This window comes from Entelurus aequoreus, linkage group LG07, assembly GCF_033978785.1.
Source record: "Entelurus aequoreus isolate RoL-2023_Sb linkage group LG07, RoL_Eaeq_v1.1, whole genome shotgun sequence".
Classification (NCBI taxonomy): domain Eukaryota; kingdom Metazoa; phylum Chordata; class Actinopteri; order Syngnathiformes; family Syngnathidae; genus Entelurus; species Entelurus aequoreus.
The window spans coordinates 53,072,669-53,097,968 of NC_084737.1; the positions used below are offsets into that span (position 1 = coordinate 53,072,669).

The 25,300-nt window shown below is 39.5% G+C and overlaps 1 protein-coding gene across 4 annotated transcripts in view; it reads left to right on the forward strand.

Moving 5' to 3' along the window:
• The window catches only part of adcy6a (adenylate cyclase 6a), a 272,247-nt gene that overhangs the window by 183,886 nt on the left and 63,061 nt on the right, over window positions 1-25,300 (forward strand). For all 4 annotated transcript variants that reach the window (XM_062053918.1, XM_062053921.1, XM_062053919.1 and 1 more), the window contains one exon: window positions 13,997-14,146. In XM_062053918.1, coding sequence (XP_061909902.1) covers window positions 13,997-14,146 — 150 coding nt within the window. The remainder of the gene's footprint in view (window positions 1-13,996; window positions 14,147-25,300) is intronic.

Sequence of the window (25,300 nt, forward strand, 5' to 3'; positions counted from 1 at the left end):
GTTTTATCCCTGCGGATGCATTAGAAGGCAATGAGTAAAGCCCCCAGCAGGAATTTTTTTACTAGACTCAAAGTGCACATCCTGCAACGTCAATGTACTTTGGTCATCTGAATGTTTCATAAACACTTCAATCAAAAGGGAATGAGTGTGAAGAATGTGATGAGAATTAGTGTGTAGTTTTAGCCAAATACAATATTGTTTTTTTCAGCGAGAGCACCTATTGTATTGCTGGATATGAGAACAGTCTTCTAAACACAAACCCTCCAATGGGTGGTTTTAGATGGGTTGGCCAACCGTCCATTGAAAAAAAATGGTCCTGTATTTAAAAACAAAAGTACTAGGGGTGTAAAAATGATTTAGTACAAATCGATTTTAACTTGATATGAATACATCGTTTGGCGAGCTTCTGGATCGATCTGCAGTATATCTAGTATGGATAGGGTCAATGTCTGGTTGGAAAGTCATGAATCGGTTGATTGGAGCTGTGCTACAAAATATGGCGGCTCTAATCTTGCGAGACTTCTGTTGTGATGTCATACGAGAGTATTGGTCTTGTTTGCCACTTACAAAAAAAGGGTCAGTTGGGTATAAAAGTGTGGCCATTTGTAAAGATTGGAAAGCAGCGATACAATTGCGGCAGCACAACTAATCTGATCACCCACATGTTGGACACACTCAAGCGGGCCATAAGGGAGCTTGGGGTGCTAATGCTAGCAGAGCTACTAACTGGCTAGACAAGGACACTGATTTTAAAGACTTCCAGCCCCAACTTAGCCAACCTCTGCGAGGTAATCACAGCATCTATTACACTGTTCATTGTTCTAAAGGTAAAAACCTAGCTGCACAGTAAACAGCAAAATGGCACTACAAAAATTATTTGGATCTACCCCATCGTCTCCCGAGACGGAAGGATGCAGACGACACCGAGTACAGGTATTTTTTTAGTACTGATTCCTAATTGGGTCGGTCCTCCCGGACCATGATTATTCTGGACTAAGGATACTGCTATCGGTATTTTTTTTTATCCACCTGATCGTCGTAATTATGACACACTATCACATTCGGTTCAGCTGCCGCTGCATACACATTACAAATCAGCCTGGAATAATTACAAATTAAAAGCAACACCACAAAAAAATTTGTAATGCCACAATTTGTGCTCAAAAGTCCCTCAGTCACGCACGTTAATAAGAGTTATACAGTTACAAGTGAATGGCACTTAACTCATGACAGCCGCTACGGCGCTTCATCAACCGTCCTCATAGCCATCCAGTAATCCACAGACCAATATTAATCTACACAAATAGGGAAAAATTGAAGTAATAAAATAATCCATAAAGTTACTTTGAAGCAAGATCGCATCCGTTGACAGGTCTCTAGTCGCCGTCTGACGTCACTCCATCGCGGCATGTTGGCGTGGCATTAATAGCCATCTTGTTTAAAGATGTTTCAGTTCCTTCTGTCTCTTGACTCTACAACTGGACGATTGAACATTACACTTGATCACTGAGTCTTTTTACCTGTTCTGTTCACACTACACAGACACATACAGTACATGTTCAGTAGCTGTCAACACTCAATATACAGTAGCTTTTGGTCCATCTTTTATATACGTCTGTGTGCAAAGCTTGTTCTATTGTTGCAAAATGCACTCCCACATAACATGCTAATTCAGACCTGGGCATTGTACGGCCCGCGGGCCGCATCCGGCCCTTTGCGCATCCCTGTCCGGCCCGCGTGAGGCCAATCAAAAATTTCAAAATAAATTTCAAAAAGTATCTATGTCGAGTGTGCAATACAACGGTGCTGCTTTTGTTTTGAAAAGCGTTATTTGTATTACTTCCGTGTGGACGTATGCGCGTGTGCGATTGTGAGTGAATTGAACGGCGCAATAACAAATTACAAAATAAAGTTTAAAAAACATCTATGTCGTGCGCGCAATACAACTGTGCTGCTTTTATTTTGAAATGTGTTATTCATGCCATATGTCCGGGGGGAACCTGTGAGTGCAGGTGCACAGCGACAAGTGATGAGACGCTAAAAAAAGAAAAGTTGATGACGAATGGCGTGTTTTGGACTGGCAAGTATTTCTTTACATAAATTAATGGTAAAGCCGTGTGCTTAATTTGTGGTACACAGCTTGCTGTGTTTAAAGAATATCATTTTAATCGCCACTACACGAAGAAACACGAGGGAAAATACCGGAATGTGTCTGATGAAGCGTGCGCAAGGGAGGCTGATGCGTTGATGGTAAAACTGCAAACCCAACAAGGACTTTTTGCCATATTTCACACCCCCAGAGATGCAGCCGTCAGGACAAGTTTCGTCATTTCTCACAAAAGCGCCAGAAAAAGTAAGGCGTTTTCTGACGGAGAGTTTATTAAGGAGTGCTTATTGGACTCTGTTGCGCTGTATGCCCGGAGACAAGGACTGTTTTTCGCTAACTTTGGATGAGAGCTGTGATGTACGTGACACCGCCCAGCTGCTCTTCTTCTTACATGGGATAACTGCAGACTTTCAAATCACGGAGTAGCTGGCAGCCATGCAGTCAATTAAAGAGACAACCACAGGTAATGACTTGTTCACATAGGTAAATGCGTGTTTGGACATGTTAGGACTGAAATGGGACAAGCTGGCAGGTGTGACAATCCAATCCAATCCACTTTATTTATATAGCACATTTAAACAACAAAATGTTTCCAAAGTGCTGCACAACAATATTAAAAACAATATTCAAATATTATCCTTAGCTCCACCAATGACTGAATAAAAAGAAAAAACAATTACATATAAAACCAATATAAAAAACAATATAAAATAAATATGATTAAAAACTATTTTTAACAACAGATGGTTGTCCAAATCTGATGGGGAAAAATGTTGGATAATGCAGGATAAAGTGACCATCAAAAGCAATCTGCTTTTGTATAAAGTTAAGTGAGGTTAAATTAAATTATTATTATTATTATTAATTATTATTATTATTATCATCATTATTATTTATCTTACGGTATATCAAAAATAATATTGAGCAAAATTTAATTGAAATATTGTCGTGTGGCCCTCCAGCAGTGCTCGGGTTGCTTATGCGGCCCCCGGTGAAAATTAATTGCCCACCCCTGTGCTAATTGATTGTATTGATTCATATGATATATTTGATATATCATGTAAAAGGTCTGTGCTCTGCACATGTATGCTGTACATCAATAATATTTCCAGCTGAGTGTAATTGTTATGAATAGAAACACAGTGATGGATCTGTGAGCTCTTTACAAGATAATGACATAACTACATTAGCAAACATAGTTTACTTGCTTAAGACTTTACAAAGTGGATGTTGATAAAAGACTTCCCTGCTGTGAGATGTTACATCATGTTGTACAACCGCTTGTGCTAATAAAAAAACGTAATAAAAATGCATTTTTCCCACATCTGTATTCACACCAATTACATATAGTACTGATAAGAGTACTTATAAATACTGGTATCCATAACAAATATCGATAACGGTATTGTACCGATAAAATCTGACCGACATACATCCCTAGTTATAACACCTCTCTACTGGATGCAGAGCATGCTTTTCTCTGTATTTAATTGTTGTTACCTGAGCAAACAACAGTAAAAACCTGGTAGCTTTTTCAAGTGTTTTCTTTAAATCTACATTTCTAAAATTGTAAGGATTGCAATGCACTGAATTTGTCAGTTCTACTATTTGTTCATAATTAATACAGGAACCGCCTGTTTTGTCTGTCTACTTAAAAAAACAAAAACTCAATGACATTGTTCTGAGCTGATACATGACATTTAATTTTTTTTCACCATGCAAAGATTCCACCTACATTAAATCGTAATGTTTTAAAAAGTATAGTTCAAAAATTGTATTGTAACTCATGTATCTAAATTCTTATCGGGTTGCCATTTAATATAGAGATGTATGGAAGCAGAATTGTCTCACATCAACTTATATAAATATATCTATATGATATTAATACATACGCATATATTAATAAATATACAAATACAAATGTGATATACAAATAAATAAATAATTTGTATAAATAAACGCGTATTTGTAAATATATTTTTGAGATTTGAAAATGTATACAAATAACATTTATAAATATCAAAATGTGACAAATAAATAAATCAATAGTTTGTATAAATAAACATGTATTTGTAAATATATTTTTGAGATTTGAATATAAATATGCTTGATTTTATATTTGTATTTGTATTGAATTTGCATATGTGGATCGTTTTTTTGCTTTTGTGTCGATGACATTTCTACCACAAACTAGATGCACAAATAAATGTGACCTACACACTCCCCTGAACAACCAGCAGAGGACACTGCAGCCAGAGCGGTCTGGGTCACAGAGCATATATGCAAAATTCCCAGAGTTCTCTGCACAAAAACAATCTACGTCTTTACAGAGAGAATGCACAACAGGCCTGAGCTAGCTAATGTTAGCGTTGTATTAGCTAATGCTAATTTATCCAGTTAATCTGAAAGACTGTGCTAGCTGCTTATTTTATTGTATCAATGCCGTTTAATGACCTTGTCCTGATGTAGATACTGATCTCTAATGAATGATGGGTTCCCACTTCTCTGTGAGCGCTTTGAGTATCTAACAATAGAAAAGCGTGATATAAAATCTAATCCATTATTATTATTATTACTATACGTTTACCAAACAATCTGTCACTCCTAATCGCTAAATCCCATGAAATCTTATACGTCTAGTCTCTTACGTGAATGAGCTAAATAATATTATTTGATATTTTACGGTAATGTGCTAATAATTTCACACATAAGTCGCTCCTGAGTATAAGTCGCACCCCCGGCCTCATATGAAAAAAACTGCGACTTATAGTCCGAAAAATACGGTATTATGTCACTCGACATCCATTGCTTTCGGTCTCCCCTAGAGAGGGGGGGTTACCCACATATGCGGTCCTCTCCAAGGTTTCTCATAGTCATTCACATCGACGTCCCTTATGTGGGCTCTGTACCGAGGATGTCGTTGTGGCTTGTGCAGCCCTTTGAGACTTTTGTGATTTAGGGCTATATAAATAAACATTGATTGATTGATTGATTGATTGATTATTATCAGTGCAATGTGTGGCTCTGGCTGCATTGCCCTCTGCTGGTTGTTCAGGGGAGTGTGTAGATCACATTTATTTGTGCATCTGGTCATCGACACAGAAGCAAAAAAGCAATCCACATATGCAAATTCAATACAAATACAAATACAAAATCAATTTATATTTAAATCTCAAAAATATATTTACAAATACATGTTTATTTATTCAAATTATTGATTTATTTGTATGTCACATTTTTATATTTATAAATGTTATTTGTATATATTTTCAAATCTCAAAAATATATTTAAAAATACACGTTTATTCATACAAATTATTTATTTATTTGTATATCACATTTGTATTTGTATTTGTATATTTATTAATATATGCATATGTATTAATATCATATTGATATATATAAGTTGATGTGAGACAATTCTACTTCCATAGAGATGCACACCCCTAAAAAGTATGCATTCCGTATTGAGCTGTCAAGGGACACTCTTTGTCCCTTATTTTTATTACCGTGAAAATTAAAGATAGTCTGTGAAAGATCAGTAGATTATTTCAAATGAGAAGAGCTTCACAACAGTCTACAGTGCTGCAGGCTAAGATAATGGATAACAGCGTGACTGTTCGGTCGCCTGTCAAACTCATTGTTGCTCGTTGGCCTTTTTTGGCCTTGGCTGCGGTCACTTTTCCTCAGTGTGGCGGAAGCTAGATAGCCAGAATTAACTGCCTAGCTTCTGGTAATCTGACTCCAAATGTGACTTTTTTACCACAGTGACATTTTGTCTTGTTGTAAGTATAATAATGGCTTGTTCTCAAAACACTAGTTGTGTATTTAAGTTGTTGAACAAAATCATAATGTGTCCAGCTTTATGATAGTAACACGGCAGGAGTCTTAACAGGTACCCGGTAATATAGTAACTCATTAAAGGACCAAATGATATTTGCTTCAACTCTTAATATTTTATAAGTGTTCAATTCTGACTTTTTGCTTAATGACAAATTAAGACAAAATAGCATGAAAATAACAACAATATTTTTCTATTAAAGACATCATCTATGTATTTTATTCGATTATTTTAGTTATTATGCACACAAAAAAATATTAATAAATATTTAGTTTCCCATGTACAGTATTCGTATTACTCCCAAACCTGTACATTTAATTAAACTTCGCTTGGAGTCAAATAGTATAAAATTATGTGTGTGTAGATTGTCAGTCATCAGATCATATAATCCACAAAGGTTGAATGGAAGCAACTCTGAAACTTCTTAACAAAACAAAAAGTCGATAATATCGTATAAAAGTAATGAGAAAAAATCATGAGGAATAAAGTGACTCGTTTGACACAATGTATATCTCTGTTAGATAACTTGTACTCTACCTCTCAAAACCCAGATACTTACTGTATAAGGAAAGTCTCTTTATACAGGCAGAACTTGATGTCTTTCCGACAGACCGTGCTACTGAACAAATACTCTGTTCAAGTTCTCAGTTTTATGAACATGGCGATAAAGCTGTTAAGCTATTAGCTCACCAACTACGCCTAATATCAGCGTCCCTTTATATTCTGCAGATTGAATCTGATGTAGGTATATTTACGAATGATCTTGAAATCAATAATGTATTTAGGAATTTCTATGCGTCCATTTACTCATCTTCTCATTGTTCTACTCCCGAGCTTGATAATTATTTTGCCAATATAGACATCCCCTTGGTTGATCAGTCTGCTGCGGAAGAGACCAATTACGGCTGCGTAATTAAATGTTACAGCGTTACCACTACATAATGGAAAATCCCCGGGACCAGATGGCTATCCTCCCGAAATGTTGAAAACATTTTGGCATAAGGTAGCCCCCCTATTATTGGACATGTACAATGAATCGTTTGAATCTGGCCGTCTTCCGCAAATGCGCGAACAAGCTTCAATTCTCTCCTGTTAAAAAAAGACACTTTTTTTTGTCCTATTAGCCTTCCAAATGTAAACTGCTGGCTTTACGTCTGGATATTATTTGCTTTTCTATCATTAATGTGGTTTTATGCAAACAGGTTTTATTCGCAGAAGGCACTCTTTTTCTAATCTTTGATGTCTTTTCAATATATTGTATGATGTGCCTGCTCTTAACACTGAAAAGGCAGTAATATGTATGTATGCTGAAAAGGCATTTGACAGAGTGGAGTGGAATTATCTATTTTATGTCCAGGAGAGATTCGGTTTTGGTAACAGTTTTATTTCATTGATTAAGCTCATATATTTATCTCCAGGACAAAACATATTAAATCCCAATATTTTCGCCTTCACAGTTCCACATGGCAGGGCTGCCCCCTGAGCCCATTGCTTTTTGCTCTTGCCTATTGAGCATCTCTCTATAGCGCTTCGTACCAACCCGCTTATTACGGTCATATGTAGACACAATGTGTAGGTAATGTATCTCTATGCAGATGACCTCCTTCTAAAAGTCACGGACAGCTATGTCTCGGTTCCGGCTGCCTTAAGTACTCTCCAAGCTTTTGGACATGTGTTTGGTTACAAATTGAATTTGGGAAAAGTGAAATGTTTCCTATAAATTCTGCTGATAAGACATATTATGTGCACAATTTCCCATTTAGAATTGCCTCGCAAAGTTTCACATACTTGGGGGTTCAGGTCACACATACACTTGCAGAGCTTTATAAAGCCAGCTTTGTTCCACTGTTGTCCAGAATCCAGGGAGATTTTGATCGCTGGTCCTTACTTAATTTATCTACAGTGGCTTGTGTCAAAATAAATGTACTTCCGCGATTTTCCTATTTGTTCCAATGTATACCGCTTTTTCTCCCCCAGTCGTTCTTTTGAAATTAGATACTCAGATTTTAGACGTCATTTGGAACAAAAAGACTCACGGGTTACATAAACAATATTGGCAAAGGTGGCCCTTTGTGGATAGTGTAAAACTCATTTCACACAAATACAAAAAGGACAAAAGAAATTAGGTTGCAGAGCCCTGCAAGGTGTTAGTGCATGTGCCTTACAATACGAAGGTCCTGCGTTCGATCCCCGGGCTTGGGGTCTTTCTGTGTGGAGTTTGCATTTTCTCCCCGTGACTGCGTGGGTTCTGTCCTGCTTCCTCCCTCCTCCAAAAGACATGCACCTGCGGATAGGTTGCTTGGCAACACTAAATAAAGTTAAAGTCATTCTTCCTCTCAGCTACAAATGAGCAGGAAGTGACAAACATTGTGTGGAAGTGTAAAAGTAAGTGCTCCACTGACTGCCATGATATCAACATGATATTGGTTCAAAAAGTTATACTGAATATTGTAAAACCCTTGACTTATATATGTAACCTATCATTCCAGACTGGCTACTTTCCAAGTCAAATGAAAATCGCTAAGGTAACTCCGCTCTTCAAAAGTGACAGCAAACACGCTTTCACCAATTACAGACCAATCTCTCTTTTGCCTCAGTTCTCAAAAATCTTAGAGAAACTATTTAACTCTCGACTTGAATCTTTTCTTGAGAAGCATCATATAATCAATGACGGTCAGTATGGCTTTAGGTCCAAACGAACAACCTCTATGGCGATAACTGAAACTATTGAGGAAATTACTAATGCACTGGAGCATAATAGATATGCAGTTGGTATTTTTATTGATCTAAAGAAAGCCTTTGATACCATTAATCATTCAATTCTACTAGATAAAATGGGAAGATATGGAATTAGGGGGCTGGCTGGTGACTGGTTAAAAAGTTATTTAACAGGGAGGGTACAGTTTGTTAAAATGGGTACATTTTTATCTGATACTCTTGCCATTGCTTGTGGTGTCCCCCAGGGGTCCGTGTTGGGGCCAAAACTGTTTAATGTATATATTAATGATATGTTTAATACATCAAGACGCGGATACCAGACGGTATCCGTGTCTTGAGGGGGGGGATAGTGCTGGGAACTTTGCTAGTGGGAGGGCACAGCTGCGCCCAGTCAGGCAGCAACCTCCGGCCCGACCGCCGCCACCGGTTTTTCGGCCTGCCAAGCCGCAACCGCCGGCCCGGCCACCGCCACCAGTCCTTCGGCGTGCTAAGCCGCAACCCCCTGCCCGGCCGCCACCACCGGTTTTTCGGCCTGCTAAGCCGCAACCTCCTGCCCGGCCGCCACCACCGGTTTTTCGGCCTGCTAAGCCGCAACCGCCAGCTAGGCCACCTCCACCTGCACCTAAGCTAGCGCCAAGTCCAAAACTAGCACCAGCTCCACCACGTCAAGCTCCACCACAGGTTCCTGTACCTGCACCACGGCAGGTTCCTGTACCGGCACCTAGACTGGTTTCCACACCAGCACCGACTCCAAGACTGGTTCCCACACCAGCACCGACTCCAAGACTGGTTCCCACACCAGCACCGACTCCAAGACTGGTTCCCACACCAGCACCAACTCCAAATGGAAATGGTTGCCTCGGATTGGTTTCATATATTTTGACAAGGTTTATCCTATTAAACTGTAAGTACGTTGCATATAATTATTGAATACAATTCAAATCAAGATTACTAATTCAGTGTTAATAGTTGAGTGGGCCTCAGGCCCTCTGTAGTGGAAAAGGATAAGAACCCCTGGTCTACAAAACCCAAAAGCAGTGAAGTCTACAAAACCCAAAACCAGTGAAGTTGGCACGTTTCTGGGTGTTGTTGATAAATGGCTTTTGCTTTGGGATGTTGTGGGATGTTGGATGTTCCAAATAAGTATTTGATGAGCATTACTCAACTTTCTCAGTCTTTTTTGCCACTTGCTTTTTTGAAACATGTTGCAGACATCAAATTCCAAATTAGCAAATATTTGCAAAAAAATAACAACGTTTAGCAGTTCGAGCGTTAAGTATCTTGTCTTTGCAGTCTGTTCAATTGAATATAAGTTGAAAAGGATTTGCAAATCATTTACACAATGTGCCAGCTTCACTGGTTTTGGGTTTTGTAAATAAAACATCACAACAACTGTTATCAGGTTTCAAATATATATGAGAGTATGACATAATGTATTATTTTAAAGATGACCAATTGTGAGTTTTGCCTTTTTTGGATTTATAGATATTGTCACTTTTTCCTGGTCTCAAACTGAGCTCGTGGGTTATAAAAACGGGTTGTAAAAGTGACTGGGGAGAATATACACTAAAGAATATCCGATACATATTATCTTACATGTAGGTCGACTCAAGAAAATGCATGTTTCTTTTATTTATTAAATTTTTCGCTGCTGTTTACGATTTGAACATTTATTGATTAAGCCTGCATATCCCCTCAAAGCTGATGAAGGCTTTTTGTACAAAAAAATACAATTTAATCTATATTGCTTGTATGTTGTATGTGCTGTTCGGATGAGAGTTGTTCTTACATAATGCCATTTTGATATAGAGGGATTAGGCCGTGGTCCTGTCCTGACTCGTCAGCTGGCTGGCCGCCTACACCCAGTGTAATAACGTCTGCTTTCTCGACAGGGAACTATGTCATATGTTCAATTCCTGGTTATTTTTGCCAGTGTGAGTGAGAGAGCGGGCGAGCTAAAAGCACTTCATTACTGCATGCATGAAGATAATATTAAATGATAAAAACAGCGCTGGTACAAAGTAAGCACAGAGGACATGAGCAAGTGCTTAGGTCATGCACTGGTTTCAAAGACCAAGTAGCAGGTGATTTCTGCTAAGGTCCTTAAGAGGTGGCGCGCTGTTGCGTAAATACAGGAGCTTCCTGTGTACTCTGCAGAGCCACAAGGCCTTACCCTCTTGAGAAAAGCAAGCAATTAGCAGGCGCTTGTGTGCTCAGGCACATGGAGTGTGATAAGCATGTGGTGTGAATCTCATCACATGAAGTAGCTCTTTATATATGGAAGGGAGAAAACCATAAAAATCTGCACACTTTTAGATCATCTTACCTACAGATAAACACCATGCCGGCCTTTTGGTCTCCTGTTGGCTTTTTGCTTGAATAGTAAGTGAAATGTAAACAGAACTGAGTGCTTGGAGCCATCTGCCTCATGTCACAGCGGCCTAATTCTGTCCTCTGCAGATATCACTCATTCACACTCTTCTCTTTTCTATTTCCTTCCTCATCCTGCTCCTTGCCTCTTGTTTCCTTCATTCCTTTCCTGAATATCTGTCTTTCACATTATGTTCTATTTTATTTCCTTTTCAACTCATGTTTTCTCTTTTTCACCTTTATTCCCTGCCGTTTCTCTTTGGATTCTTCCTGTTCATCGTTTCGATAATTTTCCCCCCCTTTTAAACTGGAAATAACAGCAAACAGTTAAAGGCTAACCTGACCTGTCATAAGTTTATTTCACAAAAAATTGTTTTGTGAATTTTATTTATATAGCGCTCTTCTCTAGAGACTCAAAGCACTTGATATAGTGAAACCTATTATCTACATTTTTAAGCTACTTTTAAGCCAGACTGGCTGGCACTGGGGGCTGCTGGCTAAGGTGTCTTGCCCAAGGACACAACAGCAGTGACTAGGATGGCGGAAGCGGGGATCAAACCAAGGAACCCACAAGTTGCTGGCATGGCCGCTCTATCAGCCGAGTCACATTAATACTAAAATTAATAATACTAAAATTATTTTTTTAATTTAGTGATTTTAATGGGTGAAAATGAGTGTAGCTAAAGACTGCATTTATTTATTGTTTGTATGTTGACAACACTATTTCACAAAACAAGCATTCCGATACAAAATAAATTCAATTTATAATTGATTATAATCTTCTCGTTACGCTAGGAGGTACCAGTATCCTTTAAAATGGTGCAAACCATGAATTTACTTATCCTCTAAACATGTCTAGTGCTTTACAAATTGTGAAATAAACAATTAGAAAATGTCAGCTCCTTTTGGAGGTGGTTGAACTAAAAGGCAATACATAATAATTATAATTGTAAGAAAGATGAGTGTGGTATTTTTTGGTGTTAGTGTATTTGTCGTGCTGTTGGCCTTTGTGTGTTTCCTTTTCTACCCAGGAGATGTCACTGTGAAACCTTTTTTCACAACATAAGTGTAAGATGGTTTCTCATGCAAACAGGAGATAAGAAATACCCGTTTCCACTTTCAGCTGTAGACCTGATCCAGTCTAGTGGTCTTATTAATATTTGGTACAGGTTGCACCTCTCTGGGCTCCACAGCCCCCTTTTGTCAGTATCCAAATGTAGCCTGTTGACTGAGAGAAGTGTCATGTTTATTCTGTAAATGGGAAGTTTATATCCAGGTCACACTTCAGTAATAGATTGTGACAATTGTGTCTGCCTCCATTATGTTTTAAACAATAAAACCCTTTTTTTTTAGTTGTTTTAGATATACCATGCCGGTATGACTGTTTTGTTGGTTGTTTTTTTCATTAAACTTCTTCTTTTACTTATTCAACGTGGCCTGTCCCAAGTACACACAGTCAATAAGGTTTGTCAGAAGGCAGGAACCTCAGATGCAAGGAAGATAGGTTGCATAAAATATGATCGTGTATTCCACAGCAACAGACAAGGCAAACGAAAAAGTATCTACAGAAAGTGAAGCGAAAAAATACAAAGCACAACTGAGGCAAAAAAGATGGGAATAAACAGTAAATAGTCTAAAACAAAAAGCGAAGCAACACTGTCACAAAAAACATAGCGTGAAGCCAGATAAAAGTAGCAACAAAATAGTAGAAACAAAAACAGAGTCGAGGAGGCAAGAAGCCAAGAGTAACAATATATCAGATAATACTTGTGAAACCAAGAGCGCAATGACAAGGCGATCAGATAATACAAACAAAAGCAGCACACTGCTTAAGAAGCCCTAATAGCCTGATCCGTTTCAGGTGTGATTACTGCCTCCGCCCCCTTATCAGGCTCAAAAAGGTCTACAAACAGAAAAAAACAGAAACACAAAAAAATGGTTAGGATGACTGTAAAAAAATTTGTAAAAATACAAAATCACAAACATAACTACTGGAAACATTGATACATGAGAGTATGTGTGAATATAGGGTCAAACCTTTAACGCTGTCACGAGTGTATTCCTGCACTGACTCTCGCTGTAAATGGTGTTATTTGTCACAAAGGCAGCATACACAAAAATATTTTGTCAAGTTTGACTAAAAAGAACTACAAGTAATCAATTTTTAAAGGGGAACTGCACTTTTGGGGAATTTTGCCGATCGTCCACAATCATTATGAAAGATGGATGTTTTTTTTTTAACATTCTAAATATTAAATAAATTCGATCAAAAGTCAGCTTCCACTGGAGCCTTTGGGAGCTACGCAATTCCGCCTACACAGCCCTTTAAAACTCATCCAAACACCGGGCAAGCGTCTGTTTTTGTCGTTCTGGCCATTTTCGGGTCCTAAATGGCTGTCAAAATGTACCAACTTGTCGGAATACCTACTCAGAGTTCTTCTGTCCAGGTGAGATGCGTGATTTATAATCTACGATAAACTTCCAGGGCGCAAGGAAGCGAGAAAGCCGCAGACGACTCAATGATGTAATCTTAGGGACACTTGGTATAGTTATCATGGCGCCGCTATAAATAGTTTGGCTGTGTTAGCGCTTACAATAACAATATCACTAATACTTTCTTAATATTCAAGTCACGAAATGTAAATGGAGTATTGTTTGCAGTTTTTGAATGGTTGTTTATTGGATTTCAAGGGGCGAAATAGTGTAGCTTCTATTGCGGGATCAGCTGTATTATTTACATTTATTTAATATTTAGAATGCATTCAAAAAAATAAATCCGTCATGTCTTTCATAATGATTTTGAATGATAGGAAACATTCCAAAATAAGTGCAGTTCCCCTTTTAGTGCAACTTCCCTTCTGCATGTTATCCCTAGATCCTGATGTTTATTCGGGCATCAACTAGGATTTGCTATGATCTATTTTTCCCTCCATCACCCACTGTTTTCTCTCTTTCTATAGGTGAGTGCAAATGTCCTTATTTTCCTGTGCACCAACATCATTGGAATCTGCACCCACTACCCTGCTGAGGTTTCTCAGAGACAAGCCTTCCAGGAAACCAGAGGATACATCCAGGCCAGACTACATCTGCAGAGGGAGAATCAGCAACAGGCACGTAAAAACAAAAAAACAAAAACAAATCTCTAAGCAGCGATGAACTGTCCGTCGCACGTCTGTGCAACTCAGGGTGCATGCGAGTTGGCAGCCATGTCACGTCCTTCCCAAAAAATTTCAGGAAGATAGGATTTTGTGGAATGAAGTTATTTTTTCACCATAAAGGGGACATCTTGGTGTTGATAAGCTGAACAGAAATTCTAAAGTTAGCATGCTAACACTTAGAACCAAGTTATAAGACTTGTACAAATAAGGCGTACAAATGAAAAATTGTGTAAAAAATGTAGTGTGTATTAAGTAACAAGTTATATGACTCTGAGTTATACACCTAAAAAGGTTAGTATGGTAACGTTAACATGCTAACAGCTAGCATGTGTCAATATGGCTAAAAGGTTATCATGCTAAAGTTTAGGGATGTCCGATAATGGCTTTTTGCCGATATTCCGATATTGTCCAACTCTTTAATTACCGATACCGATATCAACCGATATATGCAGTCGTGGAATTAACACATTATTATGCCTAATTTGGACAACCATGTATGGTGAAGATAAGGTACTTTTTTAAAAATAAAATAAAATAAGATAACTAAATTAAAAACATTTTCTTGAATAAAAAAGAAAGTAAAACAATATAAAAACAGTTACATAGAAACTAGTAATTAATGAAAATGAGTAAAATTAACTGTTAAAGGTTAGTACTATTAGTGGACCAGCAGCACGCACAATCATGTGTGCTTACAGACTGCATCCCTTGCAGACTGTATTGATATATATTGATATATAATGTAGGAACCAGAATATTGATAACAGAAAGAAATGGGGGGAGGGAGGTTTTTTGGGTTGGTGCACTAATTGTAAGTGTATCTTGTGTTTTTTATGTTGATTTAATAAAAAAAAACAAAAAACAAAAAAACAAAAAAAAAACGATACAGATAATAAAAAAAACGATACCGATAATTTCCGATATTACATTTTAACGCATTTATCGGCCGATAATATCGGCAGGCCGATATTATCGGACATCCCTACTAAAGTTAGCAAGTTTAAGAACGACACAATATTCAAAAAATAAAAAGTCCAAAGCAGCACTTCCCTGCCTTATGTTGAAGTGAATGTGATTTAACAAGTTTTTGTCAGGTAACGGTATTACAACTTCCCTCTCTGGCACTCATCGAGGGCAGACGCTCCCCTTCCTGCTCCCTTATCTCTCATCTCTCTTGCTTCTTTTGTCTTGCCTTGTCTTAACTTTCTTGTTGCCTCTTTTTGCACTGCTCTCCAAATCTAAACAAATGAACTATTTAAACAAAATTGACAAGATCTTGGGTTTGGGGGAACCTGCCTGTCTTGACGGAGCAGTGGTTGCTGGACACAGGACGGACTCTTGGTAGAACAAGGAGTGGTGCGTGCCTGGCGACCCTTTCAGTCAAAAACGTAAAGATATCCACCTATTCGGAATTATGAAAACAGGACATCTGCTGATTGGAGTAAGCGTTGCTCTGGTTTGTCGACAAATTGAAAGTTGCTGGCAGCCTTCAAACTACCCCAAAGCTGCCACAAATGATTGGAGGATGCAGACAGAACTGTGGACACTCTTGTGATTTGGATAACATCGGACTGTCTGTCCTGCAGGATGAATTTGAGGACCAGTTATAGACAATTAGGAGTGAAAAGCAAATGTTATTTTTGCTCGCAAACAAATCATTCTAATTTGGATTGTTTCCCTGGCTTCCGAGACTCTCCTGAAGGACAGTGTGGCAAAGACACAACAAACTCCCTTCTTGTCTCTCATGGACACACACCTGTTGTGGACTTTGGACTGACTGGCGGCTGCAAGAACACAGAGGTCGCGGAACAGAGACACGCTGCAGGCTTACACACACTCATGCATCCACGAAAAATATACGTCACACACACATACCCCATCCCACGCCTTTGACGCTTGAATCCCTTACGGGTGATGGACGGCTGGGCAGCGCTTGAATAGTAGCAGCCTGCCTCCGTAGCCCCCACTCCCACCCCTCTGTCCTGAGTTGTATGTTGTAATATGTATATGTGCTTTGCTACGGAGTTTTTTTCCCACTCCAGACGGGGCGCAATTAGGAGCCCAGTCTGAGATTGTATTTTTTTTTACTCATCCTCCCCCAGCGTCTATCTTTTTCCCATCTTTTACTGGGCGTCTTGTGGCGACCCATCAATTGTCTTGTTCTATAACCCTGTGCACTGTTTGTTTGTATAATCTTGAACAGGTTTGTGCTGAAAACAAATTTTTGTTGTAGACTTAGACTTAGACTTAGACTTCCTTTTTATTGTCATTCAAATTTGAACTTTACAGCACAGATAAGAATGAAATTTCGTTACATAAGCTCATGGTAGTGCAGGACAAAAAAAGCAATATGGTGCATATATAAATAAATAAATATATATAAATAATATATAAATATATATATAAAATAAATAAATATATATAAATATATATAAATAAATAAATAGATTACTGTACAGATAAATATATTGCACTTTTTCACATGCGTCCACGTTTATGGATGCATGTTATATTGTCTTTTTATTCCAGCGAGATAATCCATTTTGGGGGGAGTTGAGGGGATAATTTAATTATGATGTACTTGTGCAATGACAATAAAGTTCCATCCATCCATCTATACATCCATCCGTAAAGATACTAGGCTAGACAAGGCGAGGCACGTTTATTTATAGAGCACAATTACTACACAAGGCAAATCAAAGTCCTTTACAGAAAATTAAAAGGCAAAATTTAAAAAATGGATAGACATATTATTAATCTTCCTCTTTATGCTATTTCCTCAAGGTGATAGGAAAACATTATACAACCTGCCATATCATATGATACTACCATGTTGGTAAAATACAAGCATACATTACATATACATATATAATACATAAAACATATTTTGTTATACTTGCTTTAATTAACCAAGTATAACCATTCGGTCAAACATTTTTTGTAATTCATCGTAATTTCCAATAGCCATAACAGACATAAGAATTCAATGCATCACACGTAATGTGGTTAAAATAAACCTGTATGTAATTATACATTTGGCCAGCAGGTGGTTTCTTGTGCCGAAGCATGAAGCATGAAGCTTCGAGAAATTCTCAAACTATTGGCTCAATGAGGCTTTAGCTGACATTTTAAGCGTTTCTGACCATGCAAGTGATCTACAAGAAAGGCTGACACAACTCTGGCTGGCGCAATGTACGTGAAAAAACACGATAGAGGCACTGCTTGTGCGCCAAAGCTAACAACACCAACAGCGTCACTTGACTGCCTAGCAACCATGAGCATGACAGGACGAAGTCAACGGAGCAATACAAAATCGCAGGAAGTCTAACTGGGCAGGACGGCGCATCAATCTTCGATCCTATGCAAGAGCAGTTGACGAGAGGAGAACCAGAGGACATGGACGCTGCTTCAATAGAGCAACAAGTTGTCAACTTTCTGCAATCAGAGGGAATTGATGTCGCTTTCAACTAAATCGATGCATGCATTCTACTGAATAGAAGAGGCAATAACACCACGCCAGTCACCATCGTCAAGCTCGCCAACAGGAAATCCAAAATGGCATTGCTGAAACAGGGAAAGAAGCTGAAGCGCACAAAAGTGTACATGAACGAGCACCTCATTAAACGCAATGCTGAAATCGCCAAGAAAGCACGCGACTTGAGGAAGCAGGGGAAAATTCAGGTAACCTGTAGCGCCAACTGCAAAATCTACATCAAACTGAATGGAGGTCCAGAAGCAAGAGTACTGGTTGTCAAAGACATTAAGGATCTGGACAGATATTTAAGCTCCCAGCGCAACCACAGCAACGCCAATTATAATTGAGTGTGACGGAAAACAAACATCGATATTCAACTACAAAACTTCAACGCTCCAAAGGATTACTGCACAAGATCTGTATTTAGGAGCACTTGTATCTACACTTACGGACATTCATAGAGTAACGCAACAGATTGCTAAACAGGAAATTATGGAACTGAAAACCTGCTGCAGCATAGATCACAATAGTCTGAAATTGGAGAAGGAAATAGATACAGATGCAATTTTTTTTCTCAAATATCAGGAATAACTGTTTTTATTATACAGACGAAAAATATAATAACATTAAAATAGACATCAAACTGTTGATTATTAATTTCAACAGTAGAGGTTTGTATGCAAACTACAACAACATGAATCATTTTTTTGGAACAATTTAACGAACACTTTAAAGTTATTGCTGTCACAGAAACATGGACAGATGCTAAAAAAAGGAATACATTTTGATCTGAAAGGATATAAACTAAATCATATCCACAGAACCAACAAGAACAGAGGAGGGGTAGCTGTGCACGTGATGAGAACTTGAACTACAAAGTGGTAAAAAACATCCATCCATCCAGCCATTTTCTACTGTTTGTCCCTTTCGGGGTTGCGGGGGTGCTGGAGCCTATCTCAGCTGCACTCAGGCAGAAGGCAGAGTATACCCTGAACAAGTCGCCAGCTCATCGCAGGGCCAACATAGATAGACTACATTCACACTCACATTCATACACTAGGGCCAATTTACTGTTGCCAATCAGCCTATCCCCAGGTGCATGTCTTTGGAGGTGGGAAGAAGCCTGAGTATTCGGAGGGAACCCACGCAGTCACGGGAGAACATGCAAACTCCACACAGAAAGACCCAGGACCCTCTTATTGTGTGCCACCTTGCTGCCGATAAAAAAACATGTCATTAACTATTGATAATATTTTAGAATGTCTAATCATTGAAATATGTCATGAAAAAAGCAAAAACGTATTAATCAGTTTCATATATAGAACAGCTAAGTCAAACATTGATATGTTTGAGAACTTGATTAAGGCAACTTTCACTGAAATCAGTCAACAATTAACTTTCTCATGTAGAGACTTCAACATTGACCTCTTGAACCATAACAAACAAAAGTCCATAGATCCATCCATCCATCCATTTTCTACCGCTTATTCCCTTCGGGGTCGCGGGGGGCACTGGAGCCTATCTCAGCTACAATCGGGCGGAAGGCGGGGTACACCCTGGACAAGTCGCCACCTCATCGCAGGGCCAACACAGATAGACAGACAACATTCACACTCACATTCACACCCTAGGGCCAATTTAGTGTTGCCAATCAACCTATCCCCGGGTGCATGTCTTTGGAGGTGGGAGGAAGCCGGAGTACCCGGAGGGAACCCACGCAGTCACGGGGTGAACATGCAAACTCCACACAGAAAGATCCCGAGGCCAGGATTGAACTCACGACTACTCAGGACCTTCGTATTGTGAGGCAGACGCACTAACCCCATGTATAGCCTGAGTTTAAATCCTGAAATCACAAGGCCAAGCAGAAATTCAGGACACAGCACCACGCTTATTGAGAATATTTTTACTGATGAATTCAATAATACCTGTTAATATCTGTTAATATTCGACATCAGTGATCATCTGTCAGTTTTCACATTACATGACTGAAACTACAAGAAGAGGAACATTGATGACAAAAAATATCCATCCATCCATCCATTTCTACCGCTTATTCCCTTCGGGGTCGCGGGGCGCGGGGAAGGCGGTGTACACCCTGGACAAGTCGCCACCTCATCGCAGGGCCAACACAGATAGACAGACAACATTCACACTCACATTCACACACTAGGGCCATTTTAGTGTTGCCAATCAACCTATCCCCAGGTGCATGTTTTTGGAGGTGGGAGGAAGCCGGAGTACCCGGAGGGAACCCACGCAGTCACGGGAAGAACATGCAAACTTCACACAGAAAGATCCCGAGGCCGGGATTGAACTCACAACTACTCAGGACCTTGGTATTGTGAGGCAGACGCACTAACCCCTCTCCCACCGTGCTGCCGACAAAAAATATAATTCAAAGAATATGCACAGAACAAATTATGACAGCTTTCAAGAATGATCTGCGAGATCAAAGTTGGGACAATGTATACAGTGAAAATAATGTAGATGATGCATATGGTAATTTTTTTCAACACTTTCATGATACTTTTTAACAAACGTTGTCAATTGAAACAACTTAGTAAGAAGAAAAAGAAAATGACTGAAAAATGCTTGCAACAAGAACAATACATTATTTAGAACATTTATAAGATTTACAAAGGCAGAAAACAAGTAACCTGACTCTCGCCAGATCCTTGTAGTTCGCTGAGCTCCACACAAAGATTTGGGCTTGAGGGCAATGCAAACTCCTTCAAGATAGCAAAAAATAATGAACCAATCAGGATCACCGGGCGGGATTTCATAGATGTGACGTAGCGCCGAAGCGACTGTTTGATTCAAACAACAATGGCGACACGCAGCGAGAAGTCGTGTGCTGACATCGATTCTGCATATTTTTTTTGCACAAACAACATGGATCGTCTACTGACATTGCTGTGTTGTTTCAGTAAAAGTTCTCTAACTTTTCGCTCTGTCGTTATCCAATATGTCGGCTGTTCTGTTTTGGATTTCCCAGCTTCGCTCTCATCAGCGTCACGGGTTGATTTCAATGTGAGTGGTTGAAGTAGCACAACATTCAAGATAACAGACAAGTGGTTTACCCAATTACATACAATGATTTTTTCACAAGGCCCCCGCCTTCTGAAATACATCTACTATTGAGAAGTCCCAGATCCTTGTATGGAGCTCAGCAAACTACAAGAACGGTAACAAGAAATGTTTCCAATTTAAGATACGCCTGTCGGCGCAAACAAGACCTTTCCGACGGTATATCATATGTGGGGGTTCATTAGCCGTTGAGTCTCGTAGTAGACAAAAGGTGTTTTTTTTTGTTCGTGAATAGCTTTGCCATGGTAACATGAAATGATCTGTTAACACTGTAACAGACTAAGATACATGAGGGGAGGGGCTGTCACGTGATATCAAAGGAAGTCATGTATTTAGATGAGGCTGCTACTATTACGCAATGACAGGAAGTTAAGTAGGATTTGTAGAAAAACTTCATGCCGAACAATGTCTGATTGTGGGCAAACGCTTTAAGATATCAACTTTTCGTAAAGACCGTGAGTGCCTCAAGGCTTTGAGGAACGTTCCGGTGTTCTCAGATTTTCGATAAGTGGAGAAATGGCCGAGTTAGAGCGAGTAGGAAAATAAGAATTTTTGTGTTTTTGTGTTTTTTGGTTCTGACGTCTTAACATTAGGCCTAGATGAAAGATTTAGCTGACTTTCTTGGCTTTGAGGCCAACCAGAAGCCACATGGGACACATGAGCTCCATAAAAGTGACATTTTCTGAGAGAGGACAAGTGTGTCAACGTTTTCACCGAAACATATGACAGTGGCATAAAATATGTCGCTGTGATGACAGTTTTTTCACCCCAAAAAAAGCAAATATTCTGGGCTGTCAGTCTCTAGTAAATTAGAGTGTGAGCCACCCGCTTTAATGGGGGAAGGCCGATGGCGTTCGCCTTACTCCGATGGCCATCCAACCTAAACTGAACATTGGACGTCAAAACTTTTTAGCCAGGGTTAAAGTAGACAAGTGTGTCAACAAAATGAGACGTTAAGCACCGAGCTACGTGAAAGAATGGCTGAGCTACAAAAGGAGGTAGTCTTGCCCTTTTGGAGCGTTCTGCTGGAAATATTCGCCATTATAAAGGTGCGTACCTATTCTAGTGGCCCATTTTTTTCGTTTATTTGTGAATAGCGTTGCCATGGTAACACAAAATGGTGCCGATTTAAAGTACCGCCATCGGCACAAACAGCCCCTTTCCGACGGTATAACATATGTGGGGGTTTGTTGGCCGGTTCGTCCCGTATTAAGTGTAAGAGAAACGTGAAACGTGCAGAACAAGAAGTTGAATAATAAAGTTTGAAGTATGAGCAATAACAATATGGGCTGCTTGCATTGCAGCAGGCCCATAACAAGAGAGCAACATGGGGCATCCTTAATAACATTGTAAGAATAGGTGCTTAGAAAGATTATCCACAATACTTCTAAGACGGAAATTTAAAAAATTACAAAATGAACGAAGTATTTGAAAGCTTTAATAACTACTTTGTAAATATTGGACTAAATCTGGAGGAAAAGATTTCATATCCTGGGTCAGCTGAGGACTTAAATTACACTATAGACAGAAATCACAACTCAATGTTCTTCAAGGGTCTGACAAAAGAAGAAATAATCAATACTGAGAACAAATGTAAATCCAAGACCTTAACTGATTGTAACGGAATTGATATGGGAATGATAAAAAAGGTAATTGAAAAGATTTCAAAAACCTTTACATATAGCAGCAACTTATCATTTTAAATGGGCAAATGGGAGTTTTCCCAGCCATGTGTACATTTGTTTTGTGGACTTGGAGAAGGCATTTGACCGTGTCCCATGGGAAGTTCTGTGGAGAGGGCTCAGAGAGTATGGGGTATTGTACCGCCTGATTGCGACGGTCTGCTCCCTGTATGATCAGAGTCAAAGTTTGGTCCGCATTGCTAGCAGTAAATCTGACCCATTTCCAGTGCGGGTTGGACTCTGCCAGGGCTGCCCTAATTCACCGATATTGTTTACAGCTTTAAAGACAGAATTTCTTGGCGCAGTCAGGGCGTTGATGGAATCCGGTTTGGTGGCTGCAAGATTAGGTCTCTGCTTTTTGCAGATGATGTGGTCCTGCTGGCTTCATCTGACCAGGATCTTCAGCTCTCACTGGATCGGTTCGCAGCAGAGCGTATGGGATGAAAATCAGCACTTCCAAGTCCGAGTCCATAGTTCTCGCCTGGAAAAGGGTGGAGTGCCATCTCCGGGTTGGGGAGGAAATCCTGCCACAAGTGCAGACGTTCAAGTACCTCAGGGTCTTGTTCACAAGTGAGGGAAGAGTGGATCGTAAGATCGAAAGGCGGATCCGAGCAGCGTCTGGAGTGATGCGGACCCTCTTATCGGTCCGTCGTGGTGAAGAAAGTGCTAAGCCGGAAAGCAAAGCTCTCAATTTACCGGTCGATCTACGTCCCTATCCTCACTTATGGTCGTGAGCTTTGAGTTATGACCAAAAGGACAACATCACAGGTACAAGCGGCCAAAATAAGTCCTCCGTCGGGTGGCGGGGCTCTCCCTTAGAGATAGGGTGAGAAGCTCTGTCATCCGGGAGGAGCTCAGGAGTAAAGACGCTGCTCCTCCACATCGAGAGGAACCAGATGAGGTGGTTCAGGCATCTGGTCAGAATGCCCCTTGAACGCCTCCCTGGGGAGGTGTTTAGGGCGCGTCTGACCGGTATGAGGCCACGGAGAAGACCCAAGACACTGTGGAGATACTAAGTCTCCCAGCTAGCCTGGGAACGCCTCGGAGAGCTGGATGAAGTAGCTGGTGAGAGGGGAGTCTGGGCTTCTCTGCTTAGGCTGCTGCCCTCGCAACCAGACTTCTGATAAGCGGAAGAAGATGGATAGATAATAGACGATAAAATGAAGAAGAAACAGGTCAATAATGATCACAGCAAAATATGTTCTGGACCAAAACGTTCTCCTTGCTCTCTACCACTCATGAGTGTTACCATATCTGAGTTATTGTATTGTATAATATGAGGAAATAACTACAAAAGTATGCTTGATTCGCAAACGGTGTTACAAAAAAGATCAGTTAGAATAATACATAATGTTGGATATAGAGAACATACAAACCCTTTATTTATTGAATTAAAATATTGAAATTCAATGACTTGGTGCATTTTCAAACAGCAAAAATTATGTACAAAGCAAAATATAACCTTTCACCAAAGAATGTAAAACAATTCTTCTCAATAAAAGAGGAGAAATATTACATTCGAGGAAATCTAATTTAAAACATGTTTGCACATACAACACTTAAAACATTTCACATATCAGTATGTGAAGTTAAATTAAGGAATGGATTAAGCAAGAAAGTCACACAAAGTACTAATATGATTCACTTTAAGAAACTGTTCAAGTGTTCACAAAGAACAAGAAGAAGAATCTTGATAAACATCTTCAACCTTTTTAAGAAGTTAGATAGTTTAATTCATGAAGCATAAATTACTTAAAGGCCTACTGAAACCCACTACTACCGACCATGCATTCTGATAGTTTATATATCAATGATGAAATCTTAACATTGCAACACATGCCAATACGGCCGGGTTAACTTATAAAGTGCAATTTTGAATTTCCCGCCACACTTCCGGTTGAAAACGTCTAGATATGATGACGTATGCGCGTGACGTAAACGGTTGATAGAAGTATTGGTACCCCATTGAATACAATACAAAAAAGCTCTGTATTTATTTCAAAATTCCACAGTATTCTGGACATCTGTGTTGGTGAATCTTTTGCAATTTGTTTAATGAACAATGAAGACTGCAAAGAAGAAAGTTGTAGGTGGGATCGGTGTATTAGCGGCGGACTACAGCAACACAGCCAGGAGGACAGAGATGGATAGCGGACGCGCTAGCCGCCGAACTCACCTTAACTTCCTCCGTCTCGCCGACCGCATCAGTGATCGGGTGAAGTCCTTAATCGCACCGTCGATCGCTGGAACGCAGGTGAGCACGGGTGTTGATGAGCAGATGAGGGCTGGCTGGCGTAGGTGGATAGCTAATGTTTTTAGCATAGCTCTGTGAGGTCCGGTTGCTAAGTTAGCTTCAATGGCGTCGTTAGCAACAGCATTGTTAACCTTCGCCAGGCTGGAAAGCATTAACCGTGTATTTTCATGTCCATGGTTTAATAGTATTGTTGATCTTCTGTCTATCCTTCCAGTCAGGGATTTATTTATTTAGTTTCTTTATGCAGTTACGCACGATGCTATCACGTTAGCTCCGTAGCTAAAGTGTTTCGTCGATGTATTGTCGTTGAGATAAAAGTCACTGTGAATGTCCATTTCGCTTTCTCGACTCTCATTTTCAAGAGGATATAGTATCTGAGGTGGTTTAAAATACAAATCCGTGATCCACAATAGAAAAAGGAGAGAGTGTGGAATCCAATGAGCCAGCTTGTACCTAACTTACGGTCAGAGCGAAAAAAGATATGTCTTGCACTGCATTCTAGTCCTTCACTCTAACGTTCCTCATCCACAAATCTTTCATCCTCGCTCAAATTAATGGGGTAATCGTCGCTTTCTCGGTCCGAATCGCTCTAGCTGCATTGAAAA